The sequence below is a fragment of the Spodoptera frugiperda genome, chromosome 4 (assembly GCF_023101765.2).
Source record: "Spodoptera frugiperda isolate SF20-4 chromosome 4, AGI-APGP_CSIRO_Sfru_2.0, whole genome shotgun sequence".
Lineage (NCBI taxonomy): Eukaryota > Metazoa > Arthropoda > Insecta > Lepidoptera > Noctuidae > Spodoptera > Spodoptera frugiperda.
The window spans coordinates 11078412-11092987 of NC_064215.1; the positions used below are offsets into that span (position 1 = coordinate 11078412).

Below are 14576 nucleotides of genomic sequence, written 5' to 3' on the forward strand. Positions count from 1 at the left end.
ATTTCCAGGCCATCAAATCTCCCAGCGAAATGTACGGAAGAAGCTCTCAGACATAAAGCTGAACACGCTCGGATGGTGGAAGCAGCGAGGCGGAGAGTGGAGCGGGAGGCGGCAGCCAGGCACGCCAGGATGCAGGAGTCGTTGAGGCTGGAGGAGAGGCTCGCCAGGCACGCTAAGGAGTGGACACAGAACATACTGCCGGAATGGAATAACACGTGAGTCAGCTTTATCAGTTTTAATGACTAATGAGATCTATAGTATGAGTTTATCTCTTAGTATGAGTTTACTACACGCTGAATTAAAACGAAACGTGAGCGCGTTTGGCGCTATAATTGGTTGGTTCATTCGAGCTAGCCAATCAGAGTGTCGAACGTGCTGACGTTTCGATTAATTTAAAAGTAAAGCAAACTCATACCAACAGAACTCGTTGTATGTCGGAATGCAGATCTACGTAAGACTATTGTGTCTCACATGGTGTAGGCTCAGCTCGCCCCTTGGATCTCGCCCCTGATTGCCTAAGTGCATCAACTCGCCCCTTAAATTATTAGATACTCCAACTCGCCCCCGATTGTTGGTTAGTTAAAAGGGTGTAGTATCAGCTCGCCCCCTGGATCTTGCCCCTTCCGATTAAAATGTTCCACTCGCCCCGTTTTTATTAATTTGGAGTTGTGGTTCGCCCCTTACGAAAACCCTTACGGGGAAAAAATTTAACAATTAAATAATTATTTTGATGCATCGACTCGCCCCTTGCGGCATTCCATTTGAAATTTAACTAAAAAATCGTATCCTTTTTCTTTATATGTCAATATTTCACTTTCAAAGATTTCTTGAATTGATGTGCTTGCATCTTCTGCTATCTTATTTTTACAAGTATTTATAATACTTTTGATTTCAGTTTGTTCAAAATTTGGGATACATGAATGTCGTGTTTCTTTTAAAATTGTTTCACCAGTAATGGTAAGTGTACCTTTACAAGTAGGCCTGTTAATACAATGCCAGTTAGAAGCACCGCTCTTGTAATTTCTTTTTTTATGGTTATTCAAACATTGAAAAGATTAGTATGCGTGATTTACATTATATATATTACACTTTTTTAACTCCACATGCAGTTTTATTTCAATTTTCACTATTAAATCCCAAGGCATTATTGAAGTTTTAAGAAAAAATATTCATTTAAATATTTTATAAACTTAGAGTGCTGACAGTACTTTTAACTAACCAACAATCGGGGGCGAGTTGGAGTATCTAATAATTTAAGGGGCGAGCTGATGCACTTAGGCAATCAGGGGCGAGATCCAAGGGGCGAGCTGAGCCTACACCAGATCCAGGGGGCGAGCTGATACTACCTCTCACATACCGACAGACAAGAGGTTAAGGAAAAAAACTGAGTAAACTTCCTTCGTTACGAATGACACTACTGAATTAGAATAATAGCATGGTTTCCTAGAAAATATCGCTTGCCTAGGCCAAAGTCTGCAACGCTTGATTATTGAAATCCACCTGCTCGTTTTGTCCTTTTATCGAAATATACTATAATGAACGAAAATAATATTTGGTGGTTTTAAAGAGAAAATGTTTTCAAGTGTCCTTAAGTATTGGAGCATTGTAGACGTACGTACTCGAAGACACGAAGGGAACAATAAAAGCGTTGTAGAAACTTCCCCACAAGTACTCAATTTGTGCGAACTTATTATTTTTATCCAAAGATTTATTGAAAGGGAGCGATGAGAGCTCTCAGCACCCCTCAGTACGAAATGAAAATACAAATAGACCTTTTATTACCAATCCTATTTGATATGAGAAAAAACCTGGTATTGTAAGTATATTTAGAACCGAAATTGTGGAAAAACGATTCTACTACTGTACATTTCTACTACAAAATTAAAAGGTTTTTTTGTATACTTTCCGCATCGTCATACGAACAGTGCTACTGGCCTTAATTCGTTGATTGCGGTTTACGCGTGAAATACCAATCAAATGCATTAATTACCGATAGTGGTTTACGTAGTACATATGTTGTCACACCAATCAAAATATTCACCATTAATTTACAATCATTTAAAGACCATTAAAGTTATCTCCGAGTTTGTACGGAGATATTTGAGGTAAAGGAATGAAAACAGTAATCTGTTAAAAGGTATTTTAATTTAACTTGTGATTAGTAGAAATGATCAAAGTCATAATATCTCACGATACCAGGTTAAAGGTTGAAAATACACGTTGAAGATTTAATTATTAATCAATGAATTTCTTCTACAGGAAAAATTCAAAACGCACTCTAGAACTGTGGTGGAGCGGGCTTCCTCCAGCGGTTCGCGGCAAAGTATGGCAGCTGGCGATCGAGAACAAACTCAAGATCACACACGACATGTACCAAGACTACGTAGCGAAAGCCAAACAGAGGTTACACGAGGCACAACTCAGGAGAAAGCGGTTAAAAGTCAACAGAAACGACACATGTAGCTGCCAAAAGGAAAAAGTCACTGAACAAAAGGAAAAACTTGGCAAACTAGACGACATACTAGCTAAAACGGACGACAGAATAAAAACCGACGAAGACAAACCACGTTTAGGCATACCACGGAATTACAGCGAACAGAATCTCAAGTCCCAAGCCAGTGATGCAGGGCCACAGAAGTGCTGTTCGAAATCCAACCCTAACCTGTTAGACTATAGTGACGAATGTTCCATGGAGTTGATCCAGTTGGACATTGCACGGACTTTCCCCCACTTGTGTATCTTCCAGCCCGGAGGACCGTATTTCGATGTGTTACATGAACTGTTGGCGGCGTACGTGTGCTATAGACCCGATATTGGATATGTTCAGGTGTGTATTATTAGTAATCATACTAATATTATAAACGTGAAAGTTTGTTTTGTTTGCGTGTTCCACAAATACGCTGAAACTCCTAAACGGATTTCAATGAAATTTGGTAAACACATAGGGTATGAGCTGATTTGGGTGAAAGGATACGTTTTATCTCAATGGAATGCGGGCGAAGCCGTTGCCAGAAGCTAATTTCCTATTAATTATCATCTGAATTGAAAATAATTAAGTAGATCTAGGATTTTCATATAATAATTTCTGAAAGAAATGGTGTGATAATTCCGGATGCAACTTGGCTCTAGCTTTTAAAAACATGATAATCATGAATGATCTTTTTGTGAGGAAATTCAGAGTCTTGACCATAATTTCACACTTCGCGCAAATATCCAAACAAACACAAACAATTATAATATTTAACGGTAAGTAGCGTGACCCATCGTCCCGCATGCACGGCTAGGTAATGATTACGTGATAACAATGCATGTGATACGCGTGATACTATGTGCGGGTAGCGGGACTTTGTATTATGTTGTGGATCAACTGCTCATATACTTTGTTTACATCTTTGTATTGAAAGGCTGTCTTTTTTAAGCCAAATTATGGCGGAATCGTGAAATCCTTTACTATATATTTATTTTTTATTGTAACGAGGTGATCTGACAGAGAACTAAATTATAGCCCAAAGGATTAGCAAGCCTAAGTGGCTATGGGCCGGTCACATTTGTCTAAGAACCGATGACCGTTGAGGTAAAAATGTTCTAGAATAGAAACCGCGTCTGGGCAAGCATAGTGTAGGCTGTGTAGGGCGCCCCTCCAGCTATGTGGAGTGGCGATATCCACAAGGTGCCTGGTAGTGATTGGATGCGTAGAGCTGAAGATCGAACTCAGTAGAGTGCCATTGGAGAGGCCTTTGTCCAGCAGTGGACGAGAACTGGCTGATGTTAAAATTGTTTGATATTCTCTGTGTTAACATTCCACATGAAGTATACGATCTACGTTCGCATCTATTACATTGAGCTTATAACTAGGGAAAAATGGGTGTGCCTCATCTCATGTAATCACGACGAATGTTTTCGATTTCCAAGCTGGTAGGCAATTTCTATGGTCAAATTGATCTTGGAATCAGTATTATTGATTTTTTGTTCCTTAGTAATTAACACAGAGTTTAGAACGATAGTTTCAATAATTAAAATTCTTTCTTTACTATTACAGGGCATGTCATTCATAGCAGCGGTGCTGATCTTGAACATGGAGGCGCCGCAAGCGTTCGTCTGCTTCGCCAACCTGTTGGACGGGCCTGTGCTCAGGGCTGCCTTCACTAGGGACGGAGCTACCATGCAGGTATGTTGTACCATGGTAGATATGTTCTGGAGTCTAGACACACGGCAGTGTGTCCGCCAAGTTCGAGCAAAAAAACCGACACACCGGCCGTGGGTTATATTACACGAACCATTTCAGGCCAAGTTCGACCCACCTATAACTCAAAATCTATTTTATCTACGCATATGAAATTTCTAGTATCTGTCGAAATCTACTTACTTATCTAAAATACAAAATTTCATTAATGTACCTATTGTAGGTCTTGAGATATTGACGTCAGAAAATCGCTATTTTTACTATACACTCACTGACTGACTGACTGACTGACTCACTCACTCACTCATCAAAAACCTAGACCACTTCCAATGGTCGTATTGACTTGAAATTTGGCATGGAGGTAGGGCTTTAGGTCAAGGTAAAGGAAAAAATCTGAAAATGGCCAAGTGTGAGTCGGTTTTAAAAATAATGAAGGTGTAAATTCATACCCCTATGGAACTAAAACAAAAAAATTATCTATATCTTCCAATGGTCGTACCGACCTAAAATTCGTTACGAAGGTTTGTATTTAGTCAAAGTAAAGTAAAATAAGAAAAAAAGAAAATAAACCTTACAAAAATAAATGAAATCCCACCCAAAACATAAATGTGAAAGGCTGCCAAGTTCGATAATATTGGAATGCTTGGCCTATAAAAGTGAGATCTAAATAAGTACCAAGTTCCATACACAGACCTCAGTTAAAAATGATATAACTTGGCAAGTTTTTATAGAAAATTATATACTTGACTCATTGCGTTTATTGGTTTATAATATAACAAAGTGTGTGAAAACTTGCCAACTTGTTATATCATTTTTAACTGAGGTCTGTGTATGGAACTTGGTACTTATTTAGATCTCACTTCTTTTATAGGCCAAGCATTCCAATATTATCGAACTTGGCAGCCTTTCACATTTATGTTTTGGGTGGGATTATTGTAAAACCAGGTGCATCGGTGGTTGAACAAGATATCTTGAGGAAACTTGAAGCTAACAATTAAAATATAAATCTGAAAATGAAACTTTCACTTACAGTTAAAATACATATTATGAAATATTTTTGTTGTGATCAATGCTCATTCTTCATATGAAAAAAGGCCTTTGCCAGTAGGACAGTTTTCAAGCCAATTTACTTAGGACTTGCTGAATAAAGCTCATATTATATTCTGAGGTTATTGTTAGTACCAATTTAGTTCCGAGATAATGATTAAGAATATTGTAATCCTGTTTGGCAAATATGTCTGCAATATGACAACCTAAGTCATTTTCCATTTTGAACTTACATAAAACCAAATATCAAAATCAATTATTCATCCTCATAAATTACATAAAACTTATAATATTCCAGCGACTATGGAAAGCGTACACAACACTACTGCGCCACAACCTACCATCACTAGCGGACATTGTAGCCCCCGAGCTATATCTCCTAGAGTGGCTATACACAGCCTTCGCTAAAGCTATGCCACTGGACGCCGCCTGCAGGGTCTGGGACGTCTTCCTACGAGATGGAGACACTTTCCTCTTTAACACTGCTCTGGGTAAGTTTATTTTGAACTTTATGGTAGGAGTTTTAATGTTCAATATTGACTAAATAGCGGCCCCAGAGTTATACCTTCTTGAATGGTTTTACACGGGCTTCGCTAAAGCAATTTCAATACTTTGATGGGTATTACTAACGTGATATTCATCGAAAGATGCAATCTCCTCCTCCCTAGTTGGTAGTTTTCTACAATTAAGAAAGCTACTGAGCAATAACAGTCACGTAAAAATCGAGTAACCTGTAAGACTCCACCTTAATAATTAAAGTTTATCTAATTAAACCATTTAACTTTCCAGGCGTCCTCCACCTATACCAAGAAGAGTTAAAAGACATGGACTTTATATCCGCCGCCCAATTTTTAACAAAACTACCAGAAGATTTGGACACAGAAGCCCTTTTCAAGAGCATATCTGCCGTGTCCTTGACCTTGGACGGAATGTCCTTTGAGGAGCTCGCGTCTTGCTGCGAGGTCGACACGACCCTTGATGATGACGTCACGGTAAGGTTATGATACAAAAGGTCATTTGATTTTACACTTTTAAGGGATTTCGTTGAAGTTCTGTCCTTTAAAGTAGGTTTATAGTGCTGTTAAGTGGCAACACTGAAAGTATTTTTGTAGATTTTTTTTTGTTGTTAGCAACATTATTCTGATCATGTAATAATATATTGGGTTTTGTTGTATATTTAGATTTTAGTATTCGCATTTTTTTTATATTGAGAAGCTAATCGATTTTAACTTGTCTTTCTATTTCTATCATTATTATGATGATAAAAATGGTTCTAAGAACATCTTAAAGTTCGATAGCTTATAATGCAGAGGATAAATAAACTGTTTGATTCTATTTCAATGTTTTATGAGAAAAAATCTATAAAAATACTTTTAGTGTTAGGAAAGTTAACTCTTGCTCATTGTGGTATAAAGTGGTGTTTAAGAAAACGAAGAGCTATAAGTATCATCTCGTAAATAAATATTTAATTAATAATTTCGTAGCGATTTTTCATGGATTTATTATAATTAAAACTAAAATAAAATCGTGTTGTACTGTGACGTGTCATTATTTATAAACTATCGTTTTTGAATAAGTTATTTCTATAATTTCCAACTGTAAATAAAATTAGATATTATTTTCATTAATTACATGTTTTTTTTATAATTTAATATTTTGAATGATTTATGTGAAATATTCGAATTTATACATAATAATTATTGAAACACGCGACTGGCAGTCAAAATGAAATCTCATACAAGATTTAAAACAATCAAGTAATGAGACTTAGTACCTCGTCTCCGAATTTATTCGATATAACACGAACTTCTGTGATTATATTATTAATTACATTTAAATAATATTAATAGCTTACTAATTACAATTTTCGAGTACGCTCGACTAATTTCGAACCACACCGGGGCTCATAACAGCACAGCTTGTAACTAGTCGAGGGTACTCGAAGAAGTCACGTTATATGAACTAGCTATTAATGTTATTTAAACCTAGTATGTCTCATGATAATTATTGTAAAGAAAAATAACATAAAATTCAATGTAAATAAGACCGGGGCGTGTAACGAACATATCATAATGTACGTTAGTTCTAATTAGTCACTTGAAGTTCTGATCTTGAGGTTGTGGGACTTTAGATGAGTAATTATACAAAAGAAAGGCTCTATTTTGCTGATAGACTTTATCTTTGTCAAAAAAAGTACAGACAGACGATTTTGATCCTTATTCTCAGTCTTTAAGTATGCAGTTTTCTTTGCAGCATTATCTGTAAGTTTGTAAAGAAAAAACATTTCATATTTCGGACTAAGCTCTCTATATTTAACACAAACTACTTACCGCCGTACTCAGAGTCAATAAATGGTTACTTTACCTAGACCTTAGCAATTGTTTTCGGAACAATATCGTTCCAAAAAACAGATACAAAACTACCGGTCACCGGAGTTTCTTTCAATAGCTTTTTGATGGCAGTCGAAGGCTTAATTAATCGTTAAATTTTTCTTGGTATGTCAGTCTATCAGCAAAATAAAGCACAATTCTATAATTATTTTTCGTATCAGCGACAATTTTACATCATTATTTATTATTGTTAATAATATAAAAATAAATAAATGTTGCAAATATAGTGTTGATATTACCGCTGCGACTACACGCGTCCAAAGTTACGCAACACACCCAATTACGGTTAAATTGTAGTGAAATCCTTTTAATTAAGTATTTTTGTTCATCTTTCGTTTGGTAAACGCGTGTGTAGTCGCAGCCTTATCCATTCCAGTACCTGTTTCTTCGATCTAGAATTGTCTAAGTACTAAAATTAAAACAGTTTTATTCCAATAAAATTTGAAAAATGTTTAACGGACTGTCTGGCTTACCGATTTCATACAAAAAACTATTTTTATGTTATCTGTTATAACTATCAAATGTTTGAAAAAATCCTTTTAAAAACACTATAGCTAAAAAAGTAAATGTTTTAAGAATAAGACTGTATTCTATTCGATATTCGTAATTATTCTCATGAAAGGAAATTCTCCAAGTTAATTACCTTTTTTTATTTGAAACATAATTTCATGTCCATAAAAAAACGTTTCTCAGATAAAATTAAATTTCGCTAAAGTTTTTGTCGATAGAAAAGGATGTTAGGATATTATACATAGATGTATAGTATTTATTATGTTTATAATTTGATTCATATTATATATACATAATTATATACAATGTATAATGTAATGTTATTTGTGTGTTTAGAATGTAATAAAATTATTGTAACTATAAAATGAAACTACGCGTATTCAAGCAATACGGTATCACATATTTATTATGTGATATGTTGTAGATTCCTAGATTTTTAATGTATTTAATTATAAAATATCATCTAATAATATTATTCCGTTGAAACATAATACCATAAAATTGTTATACGTCATTTTTACAGGATATTTACAACTGAATCCAAAATAATTAATTTTACAAGCTTTTGAGAAAGTTACTAAACTAAATTAATTATTATGTTATCTGCTTTCTCACGTAACTGTTTGATCAAGTACTCGCCTAGTTTTAATCTAGCTAGAGGCTCATATTCATGAGCAGCATTCGGCGAGGTACGATGCGACGACTATCGCGCTACTACTGCGTGCTAGAAGTTCGAGTCCATCACGCGTGTTCCTCTTAAATAGTTATGTGAGTAAGCCGATAACATAATAATTAATTTAGTATGTCTCACGACAGTTACAATAAACTAATTGACCATGTATACTTTTGGCTAATGCAAACACATTATCCAATATTGAAATTCAAATGCAAACAATAGGCAATAACTCAAATTATCTAACGAATATAAAAATAAAATTGTATATAAAATAAATAATTAATATTAATCAATTAATTATAATTATTATGATAGTCTATGTCAATTATATCTTAATAAATTAATATTGTAGTGGCGAGCTGATAAAATAATTCTCTTTTACCATCATAGATTTATATTTTTATATTATGTATACTGTATAATTTTATATTGCAGGAATACTAAGTTATACAAGTATTTATCTTGAAACGATCTTGAATTCTTTAGTGATTAATTGAAATGTTGTATGACTTATTCACAAAACAAGGTTCAACAATGTTACTCGACTAGCGTCAAGTTGTCGCGCATACTACTTATGATTATGGGCTCCTAGCGCAGCTTGAAACTGGACGAGTAACCTCGAAGAACGGTTTCGTGAAAAAACTGTACAAAATATTCAATTTTATATATACCATGATAGTTGCATTCTTTATATTTATTTTTTCTGCAAGCCACTACAATATTGTACTACTTATACATATTATTATCATTAAACTATTATCTATGAATAACAAACAACGAGTAGTAAACCGGCCTAATAGTTAGTGAACAAGTATCGAAACATTCGAGAAATTATATCTAATATTATATTATTATTAATTATTGTTACTGACTTGCCTTGTCATGCGAGGTCGGACAAAGTATAATTAAGTTTTGCGATTTTCGAAAATCTCAGTAAATAGCAAGTAACATGGTTTTATAACCATGTTTATAAAACCATACTTGGGCGTGCTTATGCACGCCCTCACATAATTGGGTGTTAATATTAAATAATAATTGTATATATGAAAAAAAAAATGGATGCAGAGAGTATGCTTCAGTATAAATAAATTAGTTTTTAATGATCTACTGATCTGTTATTTTGTCAGAGCACATGCGCGCGCGCAGATTCAGTTGTATAGTTATAAAGAGATAGATAGTGCAGTCACGTTGGCAATCATGCGTTCTACTGTTTATATCAAGTCATTGCAGAAAATAAACTATAATTATGTGTAAATCGTTCCATTTAAAATACTTCTACAACTTTTCTCAATTTTGTCAAAAACCTGTTTTACTCAAATGTTTTTCTGATTGATGTTTTTGTTAACGAATTTTCGGAAGACTAAATATTTAAAAAACTACGAGCACCTAACTTCACTGACAGACTATAAATTATTCCTTTATTAAGTTAACTTTTTAAAAGTACCATTTATGGTTGAATTGAAATAAATGCTTTGACTTTGATTGTTCAATTTCTATCAACACGATAATGCAAATATTGTTTATAGATTATAAAACACAATTACAAACGGTATATATAAATGTTATATGTATATAGTATAACTTAATGTAATTTTGTCTTGCCACGTGAATATAAATAAAATTAGTCAGTAAATGTGTAAATAAAATATCTAAAATATTATAATGGGAATCTGTGATTATTAGATTCCATGTTTTCTGTAAAATTTTTGTTTGATATTGTATAAAAGTGTTATTTCTAATGAACATAAAATATACTATAGATAAGATACATATAAAATAATTATTTTCTTTTCAAATGTTACTTTTTATACATATATTTATCGGTATAAAGTATGATATTTATGAAAATAACAATAATATTTATTTATAAATATAATAAAAAAAAACAATTTAACATCCTTTTCTATCGATTTATAAATGCAAGAATCTCGCTGAAAATTTTGAAATGAAGTAAATTCTAATAATACGAAATGAAAAATGAATCTTTTTGTATCTGATTTGATTAATTTGTAGGTAATTTAATAATAATTATGTAATTAAAATATCAATCATAATTTTAAATTAACGTTGGCGTACTCTAGTATTGTTTATTACAGTTTCGCTATGTCAAAAATTGCCAAAATGTTACTATTCTCTCTTCTATATAAAATACTGCTTGTTATGTATTATAAATAACGATAATACTAAAAATAATATAAATAAACACTACTAGAGTATGCCTTCATTATTTGTAAGAGTCGACACTGTTTTGTGACTAGAATTTTATTTCCTAAACTTCATTTATAAATATGAAAAAAATACTTATACTTGTTTCAAACTACTTATGACTATTGTTCAATATGTTTTCTGTAATTTTATGATTATATACATGAAACATAAGTATCTGTTATGAAGGTTTTCGATGTTATGCACCCTAGGTGGCGCTAGTGAGGTTTTAAGTCCTCCATAATAGACTTAAGCGCCACAATAATGCCTTTATTAACTCGAAATTCTTCAATATGATTATCAAAATGCTTCTAAATTGTCTTAAATTATTATATCCAGTATTTATTTAAACTTCTACTTAAAAATTCTTATTTCTTATGTATTTTATTTCTGGTCTCAATCATTGTCGACTCTAGAAAGCAGTTGTGATGAGGACTGATATTACTAATGATAAATAATGCCATCTCAATAGAATGTAATATAGTTATTCATTGTAAATAAATTGTTTAGTAAGTAGTTATTGTAATATTCGGCCCCAATACAGTACGAAAGTAATTATCATGTAATTTAATTGTAAAATAAATATTATATGAATCGAATCTTGGTTTTTATTGTTTATTACCTATAGACCTACCTAAAGATTGAGATTGAAGATGAGTCGTGGTGGCCCGGAGGTCTAAGACCTACCAACGGCAAGTACTAATGTGACTTTTTCCAAGTTATACATACTATCTAAGATTATTTCGACACCACTGACAAACGGTACAGTGATAAGTTTGAATGGATGAATCGCTAAACCGTATTAAGCAGGCATGGTGGTTAATGCTCAAACCGTCTCCCTGTGAGGAGAGGCTTTTGGTCAGCAGTGGGCGCTTATAGGCTGTTTATTTGTGTGATGTGACTTTTGACTAATAAAACAATGCAAAGGAAAACAGATAGATTTTAAATTGGATATCTATTAATGAAAAGCTAATTTGTAGTGCTGAGATATACCTATACCTAATTGCTTAACATTCAGCCTCGGTCACAAGCGTGACTGTAAGTACTCTAAACTGAAACTATGTCTCGATTACAGACAATGTAAAAACTTGAACAACAGAAACATTTGCAGTCAACAATGTTGCTTGTTGTAGGTAGATTTAACAACCTATCTAAGTAGATATGCTTTACTAACAAAAATGCTTTATTACTTATCTTTTTTTGAGGGGCAAAATCATCCAATGACTACTTCCGTCTTGGGCGGGGCGAGAGGGCGTGTCAAACTCTTACTGACTAAAAACCACCCCGTTCCTACTTCTTCTTTTCGAGCCGGAACCCTGGTAACCCGCTAGGCAGTCCGCAGCAAATGTAATTTGCCTAGATTTCTATCTGCTCTGTTAAGTTTTGAACCTAGATTTAGGTAAGACCAACAAAGAACGGTGGATTCAGTTCCAAACCCCCATTTTCTCAAGCCGATACCGAGATATTTTAGGAACCTAAATGACTAGTTTGACCATGAACTACTACTATTGATAATAAGTTATATAAGTACATATAATTACAATAATTCATATTATAACATAATAACTCATAATTTTGGTGCTTAAGTACCTAATTATATGATAATGTCGTAAAATAAGATTCGATTGTTTGTCGCTGTGTCGCGTCGACTGCGGGGCTCTCGATAAAGATTCAATGTCGTAAGGTTATCGTCAAACACACGCAAAATAATGGATAAGGCAGTATACTATAGTATAGATATTAGAATGCGTGCAGGGATCCGCAAACTATTACAAAAGACCACGACAAGTACCGCTGTTTGTATCATCAAAAGGAAGGTCCATGTTTTAGTCATGTTAGACGGGTATCAGGATTAACTAAATCGAGGGCAAATTTCGCAAGCATGACTTGTAATTTAAAAAGTAGATATTCCCTAGGAACTTTACAATTTTCATTTTGCAATTATTCACTCTCAATACTTATTTTAAATTTTGTCCCATATTATGATAATGTTTTTATTTACTCAGCCGCTATTGGGCTAGTGACGTAGCTCTATATTAAAAAATCAAAACATAGTGATCCTATCTTGAACTTTTTCTTGTATTACTCTAAACTCTGTAAACCTCCATAAAACTTCGCCTACTACTTCATTGATAGCAATTTTAAACAAAGCAACGCTGCACAATATCGACTGTCTGAATACTGATCGCTTCCTCTGGAAACAAATCTCTGACATTGCAATTTCAATCCAATAAAATCCCAGTAATTGTTCTATGATGTGAAAACTATACAACCCCAATCTTAGCTGTTAAAATACTAGCTTACACAATACGGAACATAAAGCTAAACTCAATAGCATTTAGTTGATTCAATATCCACGCAATACGGATGCAATGAGCAGGGTTGCAAGTCAAGAGTACGAAATTTAACAATATCAATGTCGATCAATCGGAATTGCATACAAGAGCCTCCTGGTGTCTATATACTTAAAAATTTGATGATAACTATTTTTATAAATCTGACTTGTGTCTATCCTATTAGTATTCTATCAGTATTGTCCTAGATTTAAATGTAAACTGCGTCATAATAGGGGGCGTGTCATTAGTCACTCGTTGCCGACTGCGTTCTCAAGTGGACCTAGTTAGGTCAGTGATTCTTAGTACCTATTTATTCCAACACGCAAACTGCGAAATATTAACAAACGGTTTCTAGCTAATAATATGGGTACAATGGGACCTATCTGCCTGCTATTATGACCCCCATTACAATAAGTTTAATCTAGAATTAATCTTAAGCAACATAGGTAGTTAACAGAACTAAAAATAACAGTTTACTCAAGTAAATATATCGAGAAAAGTTCTACTAGTTTCGAGTCACAGAGGCTGCGCGACGTCGTAGCGTCTGCGTACGTTGCTCATGATGAAGAGTCCCTCTGTGACTCGAAACTAGTAGAGCTTTTCTCAATAAATTCACGTGAGTAAACCGTATAAAATAAGACATACCAAGTCTTGAGGTAGTTATTATAAAAGTATAGGTAGTATTTTTTTGATTTAATAAATTTAATGCCTAGTAGGTACAATTTAGTATATTCAAATACCAAGTGAAGGTTGCACATCCTCGGGGGTGTGATAAAATACCTTTCTGGTTGGCACTGAACGTAAAATAAAAATACACCATCACAGACAAGTTAAAACAAAGGATAACGAAACACGAAACAAGATAAAATGTCCTAAAACCCATCTACTAAACACAAACATAATGTTTTTTCATGAGATAAAGCTAGTTCCCTAAAACGATCGCTTTCACCATCCTGCGCGTAGCTGATAACGCGCTGATATTGTTTGTTCTGCTCAGATTAACATTACAATTATGTACTTACTATACAATATTTAGGATTCCGTAAACAAACCTGTGAGGATGAAGAGGAGTGTCAAACTCTTACTGATTAATTTTTCGGTGTCCCGTCTCATAGGTACATGGGTAAGGGCCAAACTGGATCAATGTGAAAAAATATAAATAATACAAAGATGATTCATAGAAAATATTACGTGTACTTTTAAGATACGTTTCGTAGGGTGTCCTATAA

The 14576-nt window shown here is 33.8% G+C and overlaps 1 protein-coding gene across 1 annotated transcript in view; it reads left to right on the top strand.

The window, feature by feature from the left end:
* The window catches only part of LOC118272389 (TBC1 domain family member 12), a 46527-nt gene extending 34917 nt beyond the window's left edge, over positions 1–11610 (top strand). The window contains exons 3-7 of the mRNA XM_035588862.2: positions 9–215; positions 2260–2827; positions 4040–4168; positions 5529–5721; positions 6020–11610. Coding sequence (XP_035444755.2) covers positions 9–215; positions 2260–2827; positions 4040–4168; positions 5529–5721; positions 6020–6234 — 1312 coding nt within the window. The 3' untranslated portion in view covers positions 6235–11610. The remainder of the gene's footprint in view (positions 1–8; positions 216–2259; positions 2828–4039; positions 4169–5528; positions 5722–6019) is intronic.
* Positions 11611–14576: the final 2966 nt, after the last annotated feature.